Source organism: Lycium barbarum, chromosome 9 (genome assembly GCF_019175385.1).
Source record: "Lycium barbarum isolate Lr01 chromosome 9, ASM1917538v2, whole genome shotgun sequence".
NCBI lineage: Eukaryota > Viridiplantae > Streptophyta > Magnoliopsida > Solanales > Solanaceae > Lycium > Lycium barbarum.
In genome coordinates, this window is record NC_083345.1 from 654,774 (window position 1) to 679,477 (window position 24,704).

Here is a 24,704-nt window from a genome sequence, read left to right on the forward strand (position 1 = left end):
GGACTGGTTAAGTTTATTGTTAATTTGACAATCACATGATTAAGATTAGTTCTTTATGATACTGGAAACTCATATTTTAAATATGACCTCATTTGAAGTAAATTCGGTCGTAGAATCATATGTTAGATCGTTGAAATTCGAATAATAAATTATTATTTCGTAGCATAATTGGCTAAACGTCAACAATATGTGCCTGTAAGTTCAGGCAAAAATATTTAAACTTCAACCATATATACCTAAATTTAAAGCAAGCATACCTAAACTTCAGCCTGTAAGCGAATAGACTTGCAAAATTTTATAAATTTAGATCATGGCTTAAACATTGATTCCGAAGTCTGCTATTTGCACTCTTATCACTTGATTGGACCATCTTTAAAACTTGTGAACATTTGGGGACACTAATGCCTGAAGTTGGTTTTGAAGCGGTTAAACTTACAAAATTCTATACACTATACACTGCATCTATTACTTAAACAAAGACTCTAAAATCGACTATCCGTGCACTTCGACAAGGAAAAAAAAATAAAACTTAGCTGATCGATTATGCATCACAACGGTAGCTAATTACTGCCAATTCTGGCTATCTTAAAAGTGAAATGAATTTGAAATCCCATATTCATTGCAATATAATTTGACTACAAAGAAAAATGACAATAAACAGAAAAGGCTGTTATATATATCTTCTCAATCAATATACTTGAATACAGAACATAATCACAATAAGTACAGGTATTACATAAAAAGATTAATCTCAAAGGCATCCTTTGTAAAACAATATTTATCTAGCTTATATCTTAGCTAGGATTCTCAAAAATCTGAGATAACACAAATGAATACTTACTATACTCTTTGTTTTGTAATCAAAATATTTGATTCAATAATGACATTATAGATTGAAGACAAAAAAGAAGCAAAAATCATAGTTCATTATGAACATTACATTCTTCAATTTTCTGCTCAATTTTCTTGTCATTTGAGTTGAGGCACTCTGCTTCTGGATGAACGTAACCGGCTATAATGCCCGTGGCAGAGTTGCAGTATACCTCAGCAGTGCCATCTCTAGCCTCTAAGTTGACATTGTCCAGAGTAATGTGGCTGCAAGGCACGGTGTCACTGCACGCGAATTTCATCGCCTTTTTGCTCTTTGTTGTTCCAGTAACGTTCCGATAAAGTACTCCACTTATCTCAACTGCAGATGTCTGTAATGTCAAAATAAACAACACACATTTTGTCATACTTCCCTTTCTCAACAACATAAGCACACACAGTTAACTTGAGATTATGTTACATGCCTGATTTTGGCAAGGTTTTTGTGAGTCGCAATAGAATTGATCGATGATGATTGGGTTCGAAACATCTTCCATTTGTACATTTTGGAAGCGGACTGCTCGAACATAGCCTGCTCCTCCCTATGAATATTAAGGACTTCACATCAGTCTCAACATTGAATCTAAATGCAATCTGAACAAGGGACTAATTTTTGTGTGTAATTAAACTGAGGTTATGACAAGAACGTATAATTACCTGCCATGTTTTGATTCTAAGGCCATTTGCGGTACCTGTGAGGAATGCAGTATCCAGTACTACTCTATTCACTATGCCGATAGAATCATCCTTGCCAAGGCTCCCAATGCTGCGAAAGGATCAATCATGTACAAAATAATTGAGGGAACATAGGTTAGAAGAATAATTCACCTAATTATATTAGGCTGTATGAATATTCTTAAACGAATGGGACGGGCCTAAAGAATAGCGTGCGGGAGATAGCTACTAATTTCTCTTAATTGACTCTAAAGTTCAGTGTAGAAGTGTATGGAGAGGGAAGTAATCTCCTTTTTTATTAGATATTCTTCGTTTTCTTTGCCAAATTTCTCACTCTTTCCGGGAGGCAAAATCTCACCACACTACACTACACTTCGACACAAGAGAAGAGGACATTGACACTTTTTTTTTTATTATCAAGAGGTGATGTACCTGGCCTCTTTCCTTTACCTTTAGTAAGTTAGAGTGTCTTCTCTTATTAGTCTTTCAGTCAGTTCCTTTTCGGTAAACTACTTAGGATGAATAGCCCAGACGCAATCTCAAAAATAAGAATACACTATTTCACAATAGTCTTGTCAAAAGTAAACCATTTTTTGAACATACTTTATAGAGATTTTTAAAAATAGATGCATACGCGAACACAACCATACCTGATTCCGTGGCCAGGACCACAGTAGATTTTCTTCATCTTGATATTGGAACTAGCATTGACAATTGATACACAATCATCACCTACATATATAAAAAACAAGTTAACAATAATTATTCTCTAATCATAAGACACATCATGAAATTTGTGTATGTCCATACACAATGCAGGTAAATCAGATCGGTGAAACTTGTAAAATTGCATAACTAGTAGTGATGCAGTTTTAGGAAATGCCAGAAAAATCAAGACATAGGACTCTCCAAAATTGCTGTGGCACCAGTATGGGATCCTCCAAAGATGCAATACTTTTGGAGGATCCAACACGCACCCTAAGACATTTTTGAAGAGGAAGAGTCACAAAAACCTGTCCCAATTTTGCAGTCTTGGAGTACAATATTTGTTGATTCACTTATATGGATTCCATCAGTATTGGGACTATCTCCAGGAGAAGAAACCTTAACACCATTTACGCGTACAGAGTCCGACCGCGAAATGACAAAATGCATCTGTTGGCCATTCTGGAATGTAAGGCCCTTCACCCTTATACCTGAGCTTGAGTCTATGGTTAATGCCTGCAATTTGAAGTTAATTTTTTCATAAGTTTATTAAGAGGTTAAGAGTAATAATAAAAGAAAGAGTAAAGACTATAACATAATGTCCTTACTCTTGGTGCTGATTTGCAAGGCTGTTATCAACACAAAAAAAAAAAAAAAAAAAAAAAAAAACACAGTTAGAACATCATCGTTAAATAATTTTGTCCATCAACAGAGGCGAATCTAGGACCTAGAGTCATTGCGTTTTGAATGAGTGTGATCCTATTATATGTACATAACAACTATGCAGGGGCGGAGCCACCTTGGCTTGAGGGGTGTCAAGCGACACCCCTTCGCCAGAAAATTACATATATAGGTGAAATTTTGGTTTTATAGGTATGTATGCTAGTATTGACACCCCTTGACACAAGTTGAAGGCTTAGCGTAGCGATTAAAGGGTTGCAAACCTAGGTCACGACATTTCTATATTTTTTGACACCTCTTAATATGAATCCTGGCTCCGCCACTGCAACTATGTCTCAGTTTCAAACAAGTTGTGGTCGTAAATAAATTCTCACTGACTATGTTGCTCCGTTTTAGCTCATCTCATGCTAATATAACAACAACCCAGTGAAATCCCACAACGTGGGGTCTAGGGAGGGTAGAGTGTACGCAGACCTTACTCCTACCAACGTAGGACGGTTGTTTCCGAACATCTCATGCTAATACATTGTGCAATTTTTTTTTTTAAATAAAAAATAAAAATTTGTACTAGAAGTTCTCTATAATTAATTTTCTTCTGGTATATAGATCTCTAACATGACCAAAAGTGTCCTAAAATCTAGAACCTAAAGTAAACGTAAAAGTCTAGAACCTAAAGTAAACGTATCAACATGACTAAAACATATTCTCAACTAATTAGTATCGCATATATATATATATATCTTTTTCTTCTATTATACCCTATTTTTCACTAAGTCTACATGGATTCCAAGATATTTGTAGGTCCTTACCGTCCATGTGATATTATTATTACGCATATGTCGTCCCTTTTTAACGTTATATGTATACATAGTCGAGCAAAAATCAATGAGTTCAATTGAACATGTAGAGTCCGTCCTAGATCTGCCTCCCTCGACAAAAATGTAAAAGAAAATAGGGTGTTAGCATTATTTTATGTATGTTACATTGGACTTGTTTTTCTTGCATGATGCTTCCCACCATTTGCTGCCTGCTCCATCAATAATTCCATTTCCTTGGAATGTAACTCCTGTTAAATTGGTGAACACAAGCCAAGCTTTTGTACTCTTTGGATCCCAGTTGTCTGGATCACTTGGTGCTACTATGGTTCCTTCAACCTGTTAAATAAATATATATCATGTTCAATTTATGACAAAATAATGTATAAGCTAGCTGGTTTGGTAAAATGTAAAAGCTATAGTAACAAACTGTTTGTCCATAAAAAAATCTGGTTTCTCGAAAAAGAAATTCAAAACATTATTTGGTTATACACCGGATTGTTTTTGCAAAATTTCTAAAATGAGTTTTTCAAATTGATTTTGACTAGTTTTTCAAGTGAAAAACCATTTCCTCTCACAAATTTTCAATTTTTTTTCAAGTTAAATACATATCCAAATGCAACTTCAAATACTCTTTTTCAACTCAATTTCAAATACTACTTTTTTTATATCAAAAATTACAGTTTTTTTTAATGTCTAAACGCCTACAAGGTAATCGATCATTTATAAGTGCATTTTCATTTATTTAACAATTCATGCCACTTTACATACAAAATAATAGTGAAAATTACCAAAATAAACTTTTACGATCACTTGTATTTTTTAGCATTACTCACATAGTTTAGTTGCTTTAGTACGGCAAAATGTAATTTTGTGAAATTAATTACCGTTATAGTAAATAAAAATCAATAATCATACGTGAAATTAATCCAATAATAACCTGGATGATCAGTCCGTTGTCACAAGGCCCATTGAACCTAGTTGCATTTACTAGATAAGTGCGTCTTGAAGGGACCAGAAACACTGATCTTCGTTTTGAACAAGCTTGTTTCCATGCATCTTCAAAAGCCTGAAAGAATAATAGTAGCAAATTTAGAAAGTAGAATAGAGAAAGCAACTTTAGCATCTACCGAACCGCAACCTATGTTGTTCGGATCCTCTAAAATGTCAAGATCGTGTCAAATCTTTTGAAAATTCAATGTTTCAGAAGGATTTGAGAAGAGTGCGGCGGTTTTTTTGAAGGATCCGAGCAACACTAAACATTATAATCAATGATACTCAAGATGAAAATTTTGATTATTACAATTACTAATCACTACTATCTCTTTTTCAATTTATGTGACACTCTTTCCTTTTTAGTTTTTTAAAAGGACAATGACATTTCTCTATATTTACAAACAATTTACTTTAAACTTCTCATTTACTCTTAATGAGATGATTTACAACTACATAAATTTCTAAGGGTTAGTTTAGACCATAAGTTTCAAAAGTTTTTCTTTCTTTTTTCGTTCTTAAATGTGAGCCCGGTCAAACACTTAAATATGTGTGTGTGCTATATATATATATATATATTAGTATATTGATACTGTCACACCTCTCTATAACAGTCTTCCTCTATAACAACATTTCACTATAACATCCAAGTTTTTTTTTAAACCAATTTCAATGTTGTGTTAATATTATATGTTTTGTATAACAACATTTCCTATAGCAGCCAAAGAATATCCGAACAAGCAGCACCATTATAGAGAGGTTTGATCGTACAATCTAAATCCTTTAGCAAAATCTAAAAACATATTAATCATTCACCTTGGTGTCATCTGAAGTTCCATCACCAGCTGCACCAAAGCTATCTACATTCACAAGAACTTTATTGCCTCTACCATGTTTCCATAGATCAAATAGTTCATCTTCATCTTCATTATAAATGTCATCAAAATCTTCAAACTCTGGCAAAATTTCCTCTTCAAGAATATTCTTCTTCTCATGTGCACTTACAAGAGACTCCAATAGAAAAACAAGAAACAAAATGAAGAGTATCTTTGTCTTAGCCATGTTGGTTTAATTTTTAGTGTTTTGTGGTTTTGTTGTTTCTTTGCCTATGATTTTGGATAAATCAAGTGAAAACCATAGTATAAATATTTACATGAGGTGTATTTAGTGGTAAGAATTGGAGGATTTAGTGGGGGGTTACGTTGTATAGCTTGGCTTGAAAGTAGATAAAAGTTAGTCGTTGTTACAATTTTTCTACATATCCGTACTTAAAGTGTAAGATTAAACATTGTTTTAAGATCTTTGCTTTACTTCTCAGACATGATCCAATATGCTATTCATAAGTCAAAGTGCTTTCGGTAAATACATCCTTAAAGCTCCACTTAATTTCGAAAATTCCCTTATATACGTGGTTTAACTTCTTTATACTGATAATGTAAAAAGATATTTATACTATTAGATCGCCGAAACATAACTATGAGCCTTTTGGATTGACTTATTTTAGGTTTTTTAAGCTAAAATAACTTTTAAGGACTTTTATAGTGTTTGATTAAGATAAAATAAAGTGTTTTTAAACACTGATTTTACGTCAAAATAACAAAAATAAACGAAGAGCCATAAGTTATAAGCTCATCCAAACAGGCTATATATTACCTAGCTGGCTGATGACTTGTATCAGATCTGTCCAGTATTTCAGTTACGATTTTGTGACATCGTCAAATGTCCCTTGATTCAGAGTTGTGACTATTGTCCAAATGATTCAGTTAATGCAGCGTTTGTGATCGAATGTCTGCTTTTAAGTATTTTATTGAATTTGCACAGTTAATAGTTCAGTTATTCTCTTGACTGGGATAGTTAGTCACATGCTGATCACACGCTCCTCATTTCTTTCTATCCCTTTTTTCTTTTTCTTTGGTGTACATCAAAAATATGGATATCCTATCCAACAAATTTTATGGAAATGAAGACATTGGGGACAATATACATTAGAAATATTGTAAGAGTGAATGGAAGCCTAGTAACCGGTTGCTGCAACTCTAAAAGTGTTTTAAGATCGATGATATTCCTTAAGTAGCAACCTAGACAAATAGTGTAACGATTGCCGCGTATCTCCAACATAGATCCGGTGAAATTGAATTCTCCGTAGAGATGCAAAGTACCAACAGTTAGATAAGACCCCGTATACCCCAACTATAACTTCATAGAAATAACGTTAATCAAATGTGTACAATGTGGAAGGTGGTAATAGCTGGAACTATTGAACTTTGGACCAAACTCCATAATGAAACATAAGAAAGCAAGTGGAGGAACAAACTAAGAAAGCAAGTGGAGGAACAAACTTAAACGTGAAGAGAAAGATATACAGTGTTTTGAGTCGCTCTCTGCTTTTATTTAGTAGGTGTTTTTCATGCAAATTTAATATTCCGTTACAATATATTAAATTATTTGTTATTTTATTTCAAAATCAGTATTAATTGCTGCTATTATTGTTCTTATATCATTATAACAATTAGTGTTCGTGCAAGCTTGATGAAGTAACAAATAATTAAATATTGGGAAAATGATGAAGTTGATGAAATAATTTCAAATCTGGAAAAGGAAAAAAAAAAACTAATGCACCCGCGTATGAAGAAAAATAACTACAAGGAATATATAGACATACATTTGGTGAAAAACATAATGAAGATCTAAAATCATGTCAAAACAAAAAGAATCTGACCTTCCATTTCAACGTCATTGTGTAGCATTACAATCAGTTGTTTAAACGGCGCACAATATATTGAGCTTAAATTTGAAACACTCTAGAATTCGACTCTTTTACTTATCTAAGATTTCTACTCCAAATTTGCTTTCTGTATGTGTTCTTGATGCATCGCTTGCTTCCTGCGTTGAATGGCTTTTGCATATTTAATCTCCATGTTTGTGTTGTCCACGTCATCACGTGCAGGCTGCGCACATCAACCAACTCAATAGGCACAGTCTCACACTCATCGCGGGATTTAATAACAAGGTACTAAAGTTTCTAAAATTGAAGATTTACAACCTTCCAAGATTTGAGGTCTGCCTTCCAATCCACAGTACCTTGAGTTGGTTAAAATCTCCGTATCGCAGTCTATTCGCCCCAGTCTAAGCTGACCTCGTATGTGGGTAAGTTAAATTCTTCAGTTTGCATAGAGAGCCGAAGAATTATAGAGGAAGATGAAGAAACTTTCCTCAAAGAGCCAATATCAGTCAACAACTTCAAATGTTCCAACCACTTTAGATTTTCGAAGTTGTTGAACTCACCCTTGTTATTCTCAAAAAAATCAATCATTTTTCCTTGAATACTCACTTTTTCGAGATTACAAGCACATGTTTTCCACAACTTCTGGATGCAACCTTAGGAAGAGTTTGTATGCGTGAAGGTTTACCTGTTTGGGTAGCAGGGCCAGAGCCGTCAATGAAATTAGAATAAATCATGAAAAAAACAGAGTTCAAATCATTACAACAACAAAAAAGTTAGATGATTTATTTCTATTTGTTTTAAATCGTGGTAGACAAAATTATCTAGCAATGCTCCTCTTATGTATCTTGCAAGCAAAAGATTTCATTATAACAAGTTCGTTTTCCATTATTCTACTTAAGCCTCCCAGGAAAGAAAAGATCGAAAGTCACAATTTCAACGTTCATTCTATAGTGCAATTTTGAGCTTTATATGGAGCAACCACATAAATTATGTTCGCACAATATCGTAATACTAGCAATGATCACGATGATATCATTAGTATGAAAGCAACATCTCTTTCAGCACTTTAAGACTAGGATTTGGGCAGATTGAAGTAATTTCTAGTACTGAGGTCGCTTAGTCTAGATCGGGTATCGTTATTTCACAATGAGTATGCTTTAGACATTCTTGAGGAGATGGGAATGATGAGTTGTAAACCTATTAACACTCCTATGGATATCTTTAAGCTACTGCCAAGATATTGTGGTTTTGTGTGTGTGTTTGGGGGGGAGGGGGGGGGGGGGGGGGGGGGGGGGGGGGGAAGATAGGAGGCTCTTAGTGATCATATAAAATATAGGTGGTTGATTGGTAATGATAAGAATCGACTTGGGATAAGCGGATTCAAACAACAAACGCAGAAATTAAAATGGTAAGAAGTCAAGGGATGAGAATGGAAGAAATTAGAGATGAGAATAGAAGAAAGAAGGGATTCAAATCAAGCAAATGATCACAATCCAAGCCACCTTTGGCGACGTGATCTTTTCTTATTCACTTGTGTTGGTGGCAGAGAGGTCGGCGCCTGTGTTCTGGCTCTGGGGGTGGGTCTACCCTTTCTCAATTATGACGTACTCGGTTAGGTTGCCATCTAGTTCTCGGTCGTCCCCTTCGACTGTACGATGGAATTCTTTCACCACACTCTAATGACTTAGGGAGATGGAAGGATGGTGTGACAAGCTTTCGTGGAAAGCTCTTATCTTAAGAGGAAAAGCAAAGTATGCGCACATCAGAGAAGAGAGTACCCCCTTTATTACAAGACAGGCCCCCCGCGTCCTTTTTTAAGAGATGGAGCAATCGTCACTCGACAGCTCAAAGTTGACCGGTACACCCCGCGTGCTTGCCTTCTTCTCTTATGATTTATCAAGTTACGAGGGCAGACCAAAAAAAGGAGAGTAGATTGGCTGGTTTTTCCAATCAAATATAGTTGATAATCCCATTCAAATATGAATTTCAATAGATTCTCTTTATTATTCTAAATATAGCTTTTGTATCTTCCACCTTATCTCCACAGCTTTGGGTGAGGGAGATAGAAATTTTACACTGTGTAGTAACGAGTACAAATACTCCTAAGACCACTACACCCTCAAAAGAAATAACTCTTTTGATTTTCCCACCTCACTACAATATCACTCACACTCTATTTTTCTTCACAGACTATTTTCTTACAGTCTATGAAATACCTCACTTTGCTCTCACTCAGATCTATTGTCTGAGATTTTTTAGTGTGCTACAAATGAACCATAAGCTGTCTATTTATAGGAATGAATTTCCTATGATGAGGTAAGCGCTTACATCACGACTATGATGAGGTAAGCGCTTACAACACGAAAATGTGAACAAAAGAATTAGCTTGTTGGCCAATTCCACAATTGCCACCAATGTGATTTTGTCAAAGAAAGAAAAATCTTCCTTCCTTAAAATATGGGATAGGGGACTGGACCCCACAAATCTCCCCCTCCAGTCCCATTCACCTGAAGGAGGGTACACTGGCTTCTAATTTGAGTGCATGCCGACAAGTTCTTTGCACGATTCGAACTTGTCTCTCGATACCGCCTTGGTCAGCATATCTGCAGGATTTTCATTCGTGTGAATCTTCTTGACTTGGAACAATTCGCTTTCCAATTTCTCACGAATCCAATGATATCTGACACTGATGTGTTTTGTTCTCGCATGGTACATGGAGTTCTTACTCAAGTCTATTGCACTCTGATTGTCACAATAGACAGCATACTTCATTTGTTGAAATCCAAGTTCTTGAAGGAATCTCTGAAGCCATATCATCTCTTTGCCAGCTTCAGTAGCTGCAATATACTCCGCTTCCGTTGTAGACAGTGCGACACACTTCTGCAACTTCGACTGCCATGATATAGCTCCCCCTGAAAAAGTAAACAAATATCCAGTAGTGGATTTTCTGTTATCAAGGTCACCTGCCATATCAGAATCTGTATAGCCCTTCAAAATTAGATTTGATCCTCCAAAACACAAGCATTCATCAGAGTTTCCTCTTAGATACCTGAGTATCCACTTCACAACTTCCCAATGCTCTTTCCCTGAATTTTCGAGAGATCTGCTAACAACACCGACTGCATGAGCAATATCTGGTCGAGTGCATACCATTGAATACATTAAACTTCCGACGGCAGAGGAATAAGGAATCTTGGCCATTCTCTCTTTTTCCTCTGTTGTTGTAGGACACATCTTTTTGCTCAATTTCAGGTGACCAGGAAGAGGTGTGCTAACCCACTTAGCACTCTTCATATTGAAGCGCTCTAGTACACGTTCTATGTACTTTTTCTGCGACAAATAAAGCTTCTTTTCATCTCTCGAACGAGTAATTCTCATGCCCAAAATCTGCTAAGCATGACCCAAGTCTTTCATTGCAAAAGACTTACTCAACTGTTTCTTCAACTCGTCAATCCTGGAAGCATTTTTGCCTACAATCAACATATCATCCATATATAGCAGAAGGATGATAAAGTCATCATCAGAAAATCTTTGTACAAACACACAGTGATCTGAAGAAGTCTTCTTGTAGCCTTGCTCCCCACTCAAACTTCTTGTACCACTGTCTGGGAGCTTGCTTCAATCCATATAGACTCTTCTTGAGTTTGCATACAAGATTTTCTTTACCTTTTGCCTTGAAGCCCTCAGGTTGTTCCATATAAATCTCCTCATATAAGTCACCGTGAAGAAAAGCAGTCTTCACATCCATCTGCTCAATCTCCAAATCAAGACTAGCAGTCAAACCAAGAACTGTCCGAATGGAGGACATTTTCACGACAGGAGAAAATATTTCGTCAAAGTCAATACCTTTCCTTTGACCAAATCCCTTAACAACCAATCTAGCTTTGTATCTGGGCTTCAAGTTGTGTTCTTCGGCTTTAACTTTGAACACCCACTTGTTCTTCAAAGCTCTCATGCCCTTAGGCAATTTCACCAACTCATAAGTATGGTTCTCACGCAGAGATTTCATCTCATCTTGCATGGCTTCAATCCATTGATTCTTGTGCTTATCTTCCATGGCCTCCTCATAACATTCAGGTTCTCCCCCCATCAGTGAGTAATACATACTCATTAGGTGAATAACGGGAAGAAGGAACATGCTGTCTAGTAGACCTTCTAAGTGGAATATCTGACTCATCCACGACTTCATGAGTAGGAGCATCTACCTCATCAATAGCAGCATCATTATCATCATCAACATGCTGATCTGGAACATGATTCTGGGCATCACTATCGTCATCAAGCCCACCAACTTCATCAACATTTGTATGAGGGATTTGATCAAGATTAACTAAACCTTCAGAACTTGAAGATTTTATCTTCTCTACTTTGTTAATATCTTCAATGGTTTGATCCTCCACGAACATAACATCACGGCTTCTCACGACCTTCTTCTCAATTGGATCATATAGCTTGTAACCAAACTCATCAAGGCCATAACCAATGAAGATGCACTGCCTTGTCTTGGCAGTTAATTTTGACCTCTCATTTTTAGGCACATGTACAAAAGCTTTGCAACCAAACACTTTCAAGTGGTCATAGGAGACATCCTTGCCATACCAAACTATGTTTGGAACATCACTTTGCAAAGCAACCGCAGGGGATAGATTAATAACATGTGCGGCGGTCAACAAGGCCTCACCCCAAAAGGAATTCAGCAACTTTGCTTCAGAAAGCAAACATCTAACTCTTTCCATCAAGGTCCTGTTCATCCTCTCTGCTAAAACCATTAAGCTGAGGAGTCTTAGGAGGAGTCTTCTGGTGTCTGATACCCTGTTGCTTGCAGTATTCGTCAAACGGTCCACAATATTCACCACCGTTATCAGTACGAATACACTTCAGCTTGTTTCCAGTTTCTCTTTCAACTGAGGCCTGAAACTGCTTAAAGACACCCAACACTTGGTCTTTAGTCTTTAACACGTAGACCCAAAGTTTCCTTGAGCAATCATCAATAAAGGTAGCGAAGTAAAGTGCACCACCCAAGGTCCTTGTCTTCATTGGACCACATAAATCTGAATGCACCAACTCAAGCAACTCTGTCTTTCTTGAAGGAGGATGAGACTTGAAAGAAACTCTATTTTGTTTTCCAGCCAAGCAGTGCTCACACTTTTCTAATTTAGCACTTTCGAAATTTGACAATAATTTCTTTTTGGCCAGAACATTTAGTCCTTTCTCGCTAATGTGGCTAAGCCTCTTATGCCATAACGTTGAAGAGCTATTGCTCTCAACTGCATTCACCATATCAACACAGGTAGAGGCCGTAGTCCAGTATAAACCACGACGCTTTTCGCCACGAGCCACAATCATGTAACCTTTAGTAAGCTTCCACTTTCCAGCACCATTGGTACTGACATATCCCTCATCATCCAAAACACCAACAGAGATCAAGTACAAACGAACATCAGGCGCATGCTTTACATTGTTTAAAACTAGTTTAGTTCCAATACTAGTTTTCAAACCAATCGTTCCAACACCAGCCACCCTAGATACAGTCACATTACCCATACTCAAAGTTCCAAAGTCACCCGGAGTATAGGATGAGAAAAGTTCCTTCCTTGATGTCACATGAGATGCGGCACCACTGTCCACAACCCAGCTTGACTCATCACAAGCAATATTTATCAAATCCGCATCAAGGACAATAACAAGATCTTCTGTAGTGACAGCGGCAACACGATTGCCATCTTCTTTCTTTTCCTCCTTTTCTCTATTCTCTTTTTTCAAAATCCAGCAGAACTTCTTTGTGTGCCCTCTCTTCCCGCAATGATAGCACTCAATATCTTTAAGTCTGCTTCTGGATTTGCTTCTATGATGTTCTCTATTTTGAGAACCACGATTCTTGCCTCTCCCCCTAGTGTCAGTCACCAAGACATCTGATGAGGAGGAACCTTGAGATTTTCTTCTCATCTCTTCATTTAAAAGACTGCTCTTGGCAAGATCCATAGAGATCACACCATCCGGAGCAGAATTTGATAATGAAGTTCTAATAATTTCCCAAGAATCTGGTAGGGAACCAAGCCTTCAATTTCTTCATCAAAATTAATGCCATAGCAGATAACTGGTTCATGATCCCCCGAAAAATGTTCAGATGATCTGTCATTGCGGAACCATCGTGGTATTTTAAACCCAGCATTTGCTTTATCAGAAACATCTTGTTGTTACCAGTTTTTCAAGCATACAAACTTTCAAGATGCTCCCATAGGGTCCGAGCATGTGTCTCTCCAGAAATATGGTTCAACACATTATCGTCAACCCACTGTCTAATAAAACCGCAAACCTGCCGATGCAACAAATTCCACTCTTCATCTGATTTATTATCAGGCTTTTTATTTCCAAAGACAGGTTGATGAAAATTCTTGACATAGAGCAAATCTTCCATTTTGCCCTTCCAAATGGCATAATTTACGCCACTCAAAGTAACCATTCTACTAGTGTTGGCTTCCATCGTTTATCACAAATACAAATACTATTTTATTCGAAGACCAAAATAATTCTTTTCTGATGTGGAAGTTCAGACTGTGGTTGACCACAGAGCATACTCAAACAGAACCTTGGCTCTAATACCACTTGTTGGGAATAAAATAGACCCGCAAAAATAAAATTCACGGTATTAGTGATAAACGCGGAACACTAACTTATGGTTAAATCAGCAAGAATAAAATGCAGCAATAATGACACCAAGATTTTACGTGGAAACCCTTCAGAATAAGGGAAAAACCACGGCCAAGAGGAGCACCTGATATCACTATAGAAGAATTTTACACTGTGTAGTAACGAGTACAAATACTCCTAAGAACACTACACCCTCAAAAAGTCTATGGAATATAAATAGTATTTGTATTTGTGATAAACGATGGAAGCCAACACTAGTAGAATGGTTACTTTGAGTGGCGTAAATTATGCCATTTGGAAGGGCAAAATGGAAGATTTGCTCTATGTCAAGAATTTTCATCAACCTGTCTTTGGAAATAAAAAGCTTGATAATAAATCAGATGAAGAATGGAATTTGTTGCATCGGCAGGTTTGCGGCCTTATTAGACAGTGGGTTGACGATAATGTGTTGAACCATATTTCTAGAGAGACACATGCTCGGACCCTATCATAGTTGTGATGTAAGCGCTTACCTCATCATAGGAAATTCATTCCTATAAATAGGCAGCTTATGGTTCATTTGTAATACACCAAAATCTCAGACAATACATCTGAGTGAGAGCAAAGTGAGGTATACCATAGACTATGTAAGAAAATAGTATGTGAGGAAAAATAGAGTGTGAGTGATATTGTAGTGAGGTGGGAAAATCAAAAGAATATTTTTCTTTTGAGGGTGTAGTGGTCTTAGAAGTATTTGTACTCGTTACTACACAGTGTAAAATTCCTCGCTATAGTGATATCAGCTGCTCCTCTTGGCCGTGATTTTTCCCTTATTCAGAAGGGTTTCCACGTAAAATCTTGATGTCATTATTGCTGCATTTTATTCTTGTTGATTTAACCATGAGTTAGTGTTTCGCGTTTATCACTAATACCGTGAATATTATTTTTGCGCAAACTTCCGACGGCAGAGGAATAAGAAATCTTGGCCATTCTCTCTTTTTCCTCTGTTGTTGTAGGACACATCTCTTTGCTCAGTTTCAGATGACCAGGAAGAGGTGTGCTAACCCACTTAGCATTCTGCATATTGAAGCGCTCCAGTACACGTTCTATGTACTTTTTCTGCGACAAATAAAGCTTCTTTTCATCTCTTGAACGAGTAATTCTCATGCCCAAAATTTGCTTAGCATGACCCAAGTCTTTCATTGCAAAAGACTTACTTAACTGTTTCTTCAACTCGTCAATCTTGGAAGCATTCTTGCCTACAATCAACATATCATCCACATATAGCAAGAGGATGATGAAGTCATTATCAGAAAATCTTTGTAGACACACACAGTGATCTGAAGAAGTCTTCTTGTAGCCTTGCTCCCCAATAACAGACTCAAACTTCTTGTACCACTGTCTGGGAGCTTGCTTCAATCCATATACTCTTCTTAAGTTTGCATACAAGATTTTCTTTACCTTTTGCCTTGAAGCCCTCAGGTTGTTCCATATAAATCTCATCTTCTAAGTCACCGTGAAGAAAAGCAGTCTTCACATCTTCACATCCATCTGCTCAATCTCCAAATCAAGACTAGCAGTCAAACCAAGAACTGTCCGAATGGAGGACATTTTCACGACAGGAGAAAATATTTCGTCAAAGTCAATGCCTTTCCTTTGACCAAATCCCTTAACAACCAATCTAGCTTTGTATCTGGGCTTCAAGCTGTGTTCTTCGACTTTAACTTTGAACACCCACTTGTTCTTCAAAGCTCTTATGCCCTTAGGAAATTTCACCAACTCATAAGTATGGTTCTCGTGCAGAGATTTCATTTCATCTTGCATGGCTTCTCCATGGCCTCCTCATAACATTCAGGTTCTCCCCCATCAGTGAGTAATACATACTCATTAGGTGAATAACGGGAAGAAGGAACATGTTGTCTAGTAGACCTTCTAAGTGGAATATCTGACTCATCCACGATTTTATGAGTAGGAGCATCTACCTCATCAATAGCAGCATCGTTATCATCATCAACATGCTGATCTGGAACATGATTCTGGGCATCACTATCGTCATCAAGCCCACCAACTTCATCAACATTTGTATGAGGGATTTGATCAAGATTAACTAAACCTTCAGAACTTGAAGATTTTATCTTCTCTACTTTGTTAATATCTTCAATGGTTTGATCCTCCACGAACATAACATCACGGCTTCTCACGACCTTCTTCTCAATTGGAACATATAGCTTGTAACCAAACTCATCAAGGCCATAACCAATGAAGATGCACTGCCTTGTCTTGGCAGTTAATTTTGACCTCTCATCTTTAGGCACATGTACAAAAACTTTGCAACCAAACACTTTCAAGTGGTCATAGGAGACATCCTTGCCATACCAAACTCTGTTTGGAACATCACTTTGCAAAGCAACCGCAGGGGATAGATTAATAACATGTGCGGCGGTCAACAAGGCCTCACCCCAAAAGGAATTCAGCAACTTTGCTTCAGAAAGCAAACATCTAACTCTTTCCATCAAGGTCCTGTTCATCCTCTCTGCTAAAACCATTAAGCTGAGGAGTCTTAGGAGGAGTCTTCTGGTGTCTGATACCCTGTTGCTTGCAGTATTCGTCAAACGGTCCACAATATTCACCACCGTTATCAGTACGAATACACTTCAGCTTGTTTCCAGTTTCTCTTTCAACTGAGGCCTGAAACTGCTTAAAGACACCCAACACTTGGTCTTTAGTCTTTAACACGTAGACCCAAAGTTTCCTTGAGCAATCATCAATAAAGGTAGCGAAGTAAAGTGCACCACCCAAGGTCCATGTCTTCATTGGACCACATAAATCTGAATGCACTAACTCAAGCAACTCTGTCTTTCTTGAAGGAGGATGAGACTTGAAAGAAACTCTATTTTGTTTTCCAGCCAAGCAGTGCTCACACTTTTCTAATTTAGCACTTTCGAAATTTGACAATAATTTCTTTTTGGCCAGAACATTTAGTCCTTTCTCGCTAATGTGGCTAAGCCTCTTATGCCATAACGTTGAAGAGCTATTGCTCTCAACTGCATTCACCATATCAACACAGGTAGAGGCCGTAGTCCAGTATAAACCACGACGCTTTTCGCCACGAGCCACATTTTAAGGAAGGAAGATTTTTCTTCCTTTGACAAAATCACATTGGTAGCAATTGTGGAATTGGCCAACAAGCCAATTCTTTTGTTCACATTTTCATGATGTAAGCGCTTACATCACGACTATGATGAGGTAAGCGCTTACATCACGACAATGATGAGGTAAGCGCTTTTATCACGACTATGATGAGGTAAGCGTTTACATCACGAAAATGTGAACAAAAGAATTGGCTTGTTGGCCAATTCCACAATTGCTACCAATGTGATTTTGTCAAAAGAAGAAAAAATTTCCTTCCTTAAAATATGGAATAGGGGACTGGACCCCACAAATCTCCCCTTCCAGTCCCATTCACCTGAAGGAGGGTACACTGGCTTCTAATTTGAGTCTATGATGTTCTCTATTTTGAGAACCACGATTCTTGCCTCTCCCCCTAGTGTCAGTCACCAAGACATCTGATGAGGAGGAACCTTGAGATTTTCTTCTCATCTCTTCATTTAAAAGACTGCTCTTGGCAAGATCCATAGAGATCACACCATCCGGAGCAGAATTTGATAATGAAGTTCTAATAATTTCCCAAGAATCTGGTAGGGAACCAAGTAGAAACAAGCCTTGAATTTCTTCATCAAAATTAATGCCCATAGCAGATAACTGGTTCATGATTCCCTGAAAAATATTCAGATGATCTGTCATTGCGGAACCATACTTGAAGTCATGCTTGAATTACTAACTTGGATAAATTCAAAGAGAGGTTCAATTGAAGAGATTAAGACTAATTCTACACTCACTAGGAGCACTATGCTATCTCTACAACCTAGATACTATAGAATCACTCTCATTCAATATTCATCAAAAACTACATAATGAAATAACAAAGGTAGTATTTATACTACTTAAGCTAAGAAGACTAATAAGGCTATTACCTTAATAAAAAAAGGCCTTCTTTAATCTTCTTCATGGATGATGCCTTGGATTTAAAAGATAGCCTCTTTGCATGCATAGCCACCCTATCTTTGCGTAAATAGCTTGATATGTGAGTACTCGATGTCTTTCAAAGGCTTCCATGCTATCCCCATAACATGATCATCATCACACATGGGTTTCTAATGGCCTTTAAAGGCGCACCCTTTATCATCAATAACTGTGTAACGTGAAGATACACACTTGAGACCTCTTGAAGCTCCTCAAATATGGTGCAAATGCTCCATGGACCATCATTTGGTTTGAGGCCAAGCTCCATCACGAATCTTAGCCCTCATAATATCAGGTAAGCTGAATTACCTCATAGTGACTAGACTTAACATTTCCTTTCGTATGAGTATTGTAGGTCAATCTATTGACCCTCCATGTAATAGTCATTGGGATTTGGGATGCGGTCTTCCACATTCTTCGATATATACAATTAGCCCTAAGGCAAAGGACTATGGATCGAAGCCATGAACAAATCCTTAGATACACAGACGTTTATTGAGCAAGATCACCTTTGATAGACATTCTACGTCTAGACATTGAGTTTAATATGAGATAATTTAGGATCTTGGAAAAGCAAGAAACATAATGTGGTTGCTCGATCTAGTGCAGAGCAGAATATCAAGCAATGGCTAAGGCAACATTTGAGCTAGTTTAGATCAAACAGTTGCTAAGAGAACTGAAATTTAGAGAAATCAGTTAAATGGAACTTGTGTCTGATAATCAAGCTGCCATTCATATAGCGTCAAATCCGGTATTCTATGAACTAAACACATTGAAACTGACTGTCACTATATCAGAGAAAAGATATTCTTTAGAGATAGTATTACAAAGTTTGTGAAGTCAAATGATCCTCGTATTAGTTACATCAGTAACAAGCTCGGTACATATGACATACATCCACCAGCTTAACGGGGAGTGTTAGAATATTAATGTATATAGTATCCCCTAAGATAAAGGATTACCATGTATTGTGTAGAATATCACTATAAATTGAGCTAAGTGTAATACTGCAAATACGCATCTTAATAATATATTTTCTCGTGTCTTTTCTTCTCACAAAGGGGTCTACTCCAACTACGCCAAGAAGCTCACTAGCATTCAACGAGAAGCAACGCATGCGAGCACGAGAGGCACGTTTTTTTAGAGAAGTCGCAAACTATTCCATCCATGTTTACTTGTGGCTACTCAAACGAGAATGTGACTTCTTGGGATTTGTTTACTGGAATATCGAGAGCCTCAAGGTCATGCTAATTGAAGAGTTGCGGTCACAAAGCACAATACACCTCGAGAATCACTCACAATCATCGAAAAATGTTACGGTAACGAGATTCTTATAGACATTGCTGATAAAATTTATGTTGAGTAAATTTTCACCAAAGTTTTAATTATGTGCAAAACAGGAGAAGGAAAAAAAAAGTAAATGCGTGAAAAAATTGTCTTACTCTGCAATCTCCTTTTATTATACTTCTCAATGTATTTAGTGACATTATTAATGTGAGAAACTTAAAGACATTTTTTTTCAATTCAATAAACTACATTAAGGCCCTGTTTGTCCATAGATATCAAAATGGAATTTTGGAGTTGGAGTTATGTTTAGCCATAGTTTTTTAAATAGTAGTTTCTGGTGAAATGTAGTTGTAAAAAAGTGGGAAAAAAAAAAGTAAAAAAAAATTGAAAAACAAGTTTTTTGAGTTTTTGGTATTCCGAAGTTGTATTCGGAATTTTCATGGCCAAACGCTGATTCCGGAAAAAAGTGAAAAAAATTTCCGGAATAAAGTGCATAATTCTTATGGCCAAACAGGGACTAAGATTGAATAGTTGCACTGCAAGTTTAGTCAACATGATAAGAGAGAAATTGCGATGAGACTAGACGAGATTATTGTGCCAAAATACAAACAATTTACATATACGGATTCGTAGTTCCGACATAATGAAATGTCAGATGATGATGTAACTCAGAATTAAAATCAGATGGTCGAAATGGTATATTGCTATCAGGGTGTCAAGTGATAGGATACCTACCAAAGTGAAACAAATTCCACAAACAATTATAAGACCAACAATGTTATACATGAGTGAATGTTGGGCCACTAAATTCCAACCTATCCACAAGATGAGTCTTGCAAAGATGTGGATGCTATGATGGATGTGTGGTCATACAGATAAAATAAGATTAAAAGTGACCACATTTGTTAGAAGGTGCAAGCAGCACACATTGGAGATAAAATGAGAAAAGGTCGCTTGAGGAGGTTTGGTCATATCCCGTGTCAACCAACAAATGCACCGGTCCGCAGGTGTGAAATTATGGTGAGTGAAGGTGTTAAAAGGGACAAGGTAGACCTGAAACTACACGGAAGAAAGTTGTCTCAAAAGACCTATAATTTCTTGGAATCTTTTTTTTTTCTTTTTGATTTTTCAAAAACCTATAATTTCTTGGAATCTACCATCGACTTAGCTAAAGATACGACAAAAAGATCTATATAAGTAACATGGAGCGGGATGGATCAAAAGGAAGCTCGTATCAGGTGTCTTATGCGATAAAGATGTGCTGCCTATACTTAAGAGAAAGTTCTACAAAGTGGTGGTTAGACCGACTATGTTGTATGGGACGAAGTGTTGGGCAGTTAAGAAAGTTGTCCAGAACATAAAGGTAGCAGAGATGCAGAGGCTGAGATGGATGTACGTGCATACCAGGAGAGATATGATTCGGAATGTAGTGATAAGGGACAAGGTGAGTATGACCCCGTGGTGGACAAGATAGGGGAAAGAAGGTTGAGATGGTTCAGCCATGTACAGAGGAGATGCGCAGATGCACCAGTGAGGAGTGTGAGAGGCTAGTGGTGGGCCTGAAGAGAGGAAGGGGTAGACCAAAGAAGTCAGGGGGAGAGGCGATTCGGCAAGATATGGCGCAACTTTAGCTTACTGAGGACAGGACCCTTGATAGGAGGGTGCGGAGGTCGAATATCAGGGTAGAGGGCTAGTGGCTGGTCGCGGGGATTTTTTTCCGTACTAGGAGCATTATTATCTTTGTTCATTCACTTAATTATTTCCGTACTAAGAGCATTATTTCTACCTATTATTATTGTTGTCTTGGCACCTTCTCTTAAGCTGAGGATCTATCGGAAACAGCCTCCCTACCTTGCGGACACTCTACCCTCCCCAAACACCACCTGGTGGGATTGGGATTATACTGGGTATGTTGTTGTTGTTTGATAACATCTACTACTTGGGTTTAGTCTTTGTTAATACGTTAATTTTCAACCTAGTGCTTATATAGGAGTTATATGTCTGTAAAAATTCAAATAACTTTAAATATTGTCATTATTTTATATACATTTAACTTATTATTTACTTTTATTTTAATTTGGTATGATGAGACCTGAGTTGAGCTTAAATGGAGAAATATGGTCAATGAGGATTCACATAGCCAACTCCAACTTGTTTAAGACTGAGGATTAGTTATTGTTGTTGATTACAATTTAAATAAGCTACTTATAGACTTTTCAATATTATATGCATGTCTAAACGATTTACATAATTTATGAACACTAAATTTCAACAAGAGTTCAATAGATGAATACATTATGCAATAGTGTGATGATTCACCTGAGCATACGAACAGATCTGAGACACCCATGCTACAGTCAGTGGTTCAGATTCACCCAGTGGCTTTAAACATGGATGTTCTTGAGGCTGCATTTGGAGTTGATCCCAATCAGAAAAGATAAGGATATAAATATGCGATGAGAGCAAATCAAAACCCAACTAAAAATTTAGATAACAGAGGATGCAGCCACTAAAAATTGTTGCGAATAATAACTATGGGAAGTTCAGTTGCCATGTGTTTAATCATCCAGTCAAAACTAGCGAATACAGAAACAAATACATCTCCTAGTAACTTGAGAAATGACCCGGAAAATCAAATTACTTTAACAAGACTGAGCTTTAGGAAAAGATGAAAACTGCACCGATGGAAAGATTAGACCATATGTGAACATAATAGAGAAGTCATAAAAGGGAACATGCTCAGAAATACATTAGTTCTCCCATTTAAAATAGAATATAAAGATTCCAACTAACTTCCATTACAGAGATGAGAAGGCCAGAACTAATTTTGAATTTCTTCTGAGCGTTGGGATGTATTAAAGTGGAATTGAGTAGTTCAAATCTTGTAGCACATGCTATTGAGAATTAACTGAACAATAGCAATGTAAAAATAACTCATGTTTAGTTCTGTAATACTGAACTCCATGGCAGGACCACTGAAGAGCAGAATCATAGTACACGAAGCAAAGAATTTCATGTTCATACCATCTGCCAAACTAATGAAGGAAAGCAGAAGCATAGATTTTGAGGGGGAGGAGTTGGAATGAAGATAAAAAATCATTGGCAACATCAACAGTCTACATAAAAGTAATAGTGCAGAAACGTGGTGGAAAAATCAATTAGATCATTGACTTGTGAAGATACTCCTTCAACATTTACATAGAAATCCAAACATGCCCAGTGAAGTCTTATCTAGGATATATAAGATCACCTGTGCTTTTTTATCACCTGTGCTTTTTTACTTTTATGCACTTCATGAAAAATCAAAGAATTGTGAAATCTAAAACCTCTTGCAAGTAAGTTTTTGATACTCCACTCTAAACCATCGATCAGCATTTCATGATCTTTGTGGTCCTGTTATATCACTAAAATTTATCATCCATTCTTCCATCTCCCAGTCCGGCTCCTGCTCCATCTAACCAAGAAGATATAGACTTCAATTAAAAAAGGAAGGTCGCAAAATACAGCCTTTAAAATGACATGAAGCAAGACAAGATATATAGATGGCAGTTTCCATACTACATAGAAACAACAAATCCAGTTTCTGAAGATTGGTCTGCTCCATCAAAGAAATGGACAGGCCTACAAGCAAGTGCGACATCCAGATCGACAATATAACAGTGCCATGGTAAAAGGACTTTATATCAAGCACATCACTTTATATAGATATATTTTAATATGTTAATGTACTATCAAGTTATCAGTATATGTATGCTCGGTTGCTTCAACGAAATAGAAAATGGAGTTTTTATTAACCTCTTCAAATTCTCCAACATTTTAGCTTGTATTTGTTCTTTCATACTTACTAATCTTATATGAAGTTAAACCTCACATGGGAAAAAAGCCCCCTTGGAATCAGGTTGATCAGACAAACAAAATGAAGTGTAAATACACCCATCCAAAAATTGTTGGAGAAATGTACCCAAAACATGAAATATTTGATAAAATTGACTGACGCAAATATGATAAAATTTTGGAAGAATTAGTGCTTCACAAAGGGGTAACATTCTGTTTATTATGATTGAGTAAAATGAAACAAAACAACAAAGTTTGTTCAACGTTTGAAATAAAACTGAAGGAACCACCTACCAAAACTAAATGAATTTGGTACAACAAATATGACTAGAAACCAAAACAAATGCCAACAGAATCTCACTCTCAGTACACCAATTCCAGTTTTAAGCTGAAATGAATGGATGCCATCCCAACACTTTGGAAGTCTTTTTAGACCTAATACTTCACTGATTTTCTTCATTACACAGTAGATTTGAAATAAAGTAGTCTACATGCATGTGCAAAGGAATAGTGTTTTCGGTACTACCTCAACACCTTATCTCGAATCTTACACCACTTCACATCATCGAACTGTTGTGCCTTAATTTGCTCTAAAAGAGATGACCTCGCCTCAACAGTAGAAACTCATTTTCTAGTCTAACACAGATGATCATAGTATTTTTATCAACATTTGTAAGTGCGGATGTGAGCTGGAGATCAAAGTTGGTAAGGGTAATGTTCAACCAAATACAAGAAGCAACACGAAAGACGATGAAGGTGTCACTGCGGAAGAGGAGAGGTGAGGGGCACTTGAGAGTTATGCAGTATACAAAGCCCTGGACTCCACTGGTTCACCTTAACTTTCTTCCAGAAGTGCTGAAGCGAGATCAAGAGAGAGGTGAATTCATATGATGCATTTCAGAAAACCGGGCAAGTTTGAAATAAAGCTTCAGCGCATCCTTCATAGTTGTTGTGCCAGAGAGGAATTTAGGAATGAACATCAAAGACTATAGACCTATTACTTCAATGAGTAAGTAACTTTTTAAAATTAAGTACGATTAATTTGAAGGCAAGTTATACAATTAATGAGACCGTGACGAGCATCGGGGCCCACATAAGGGTGGCAACGTCATTGGGCATTGAGTACACAATTATCTTACAAGTTGGAAGAAATTCAGGATAGTAGAAGCTGACCAAAGGATGAAATTGAACAAGAACAGAAGATAAAATGTTCCTAGGTATTGGCCCCTGAAAGTGCGTCCCTCAGGGCGTCCAAAAATGCTTAGAGGGAGAGGAAGCGGACACTCCCCATTGCATCCACCTCAGCGTCCTAGCCTGGAGGGAGGAACCAAGCAAGGACGTGAAGCATCCGAGGAGGTGTTCCTAAGGATTTTCGCCCAGGCCTAGCAAGCTCATCAGGACGCGAAGTA

The 24,704-nt window shown here is 37.2% G+C and overlaps 2 protein-coding genes across 9 annotated transcripts in view; both read right to left on the reverse strand.

Moving 5' to 3' along the window:
* Positions 1-661: 661 nt before the first annotated feature.
* On the reverse strand, positions 662-5,927 carry LOC132609970 (probable polygalacturonase At1g80170). The gene is made up of 9 exons (XM_060324199.1): positions 5,553-5,927; positions 4,684-4,812; positions 3,912-4,082; positions 2,856-2,876; positions 2,556-2,763; positions 2,193-2,274; positions 1,525-1,633; positions 1,293-1,409; positions 662-1,199 (listed from the first exon to the last, which is right to left on the reverse strand). Exons 1-9 carry the CDS (start codon positions 5,796-5,798, stop codon positions 918-920), a joined length of 1,365 nt encoding a protein of 454 aa, XP_060180182.1. The 5' UTR covers positions 5,799-5,927; the 3' UTR covers positions 662-917.
* A 1,502-nt stretch (positions 5,928-7,429) lies between these two features.
* LOC132610752 (histone-lysine N-methyltransferase ATX2-like) overlaps positions 7,430-24,704 on the reverse strand; it is a 51,850-nt gene continuing 34,575 nt past the window's right edge. For 3 of the 8 annotated variants that reach the window (XM_060325106.1, XM_060325107.1, XM_060325105.1), the window contains 2 exons: positions 21,781-22,915; positions 7,430-8,146 (listed from right to left, as the gene is read on the reverse strand). The gene's annotated coding sequence lies outside the window, so the exon portion shown is untranslated. The remainder of the gene's footprint in view (positions 8,147-21,780; positions 22,916-24,704) is intronic. The other 5 variants (XM_060325112.1, XM_060325109.1, XM_060325110.1 and 2 more) reach the window with 4 other exon arrangements.

Coding starts and splice junctions, on each gene's coding strand:
- LOC132609970 (XM_060324199.1), bottom strand. CDS start 5,798: ATGGCTAAGACAAAGATACTCTTCATTTTGTTTCTTGTTTTTCTATTG. Junction 4,083..4,683: donor ACAACGGACTGATCATCCAG/GTTATTATTGGA, acceptor TTTATTTAACAG/GTTGAAGGAACCATAGTAGC. Junction 1,634..2,192: donor GGTCCTGGCCACGGAATCAG/GTATGGTTGTGT, acceptor ATCCTTTCGCAG/CATTGGGAGCCTTGGCAAGG.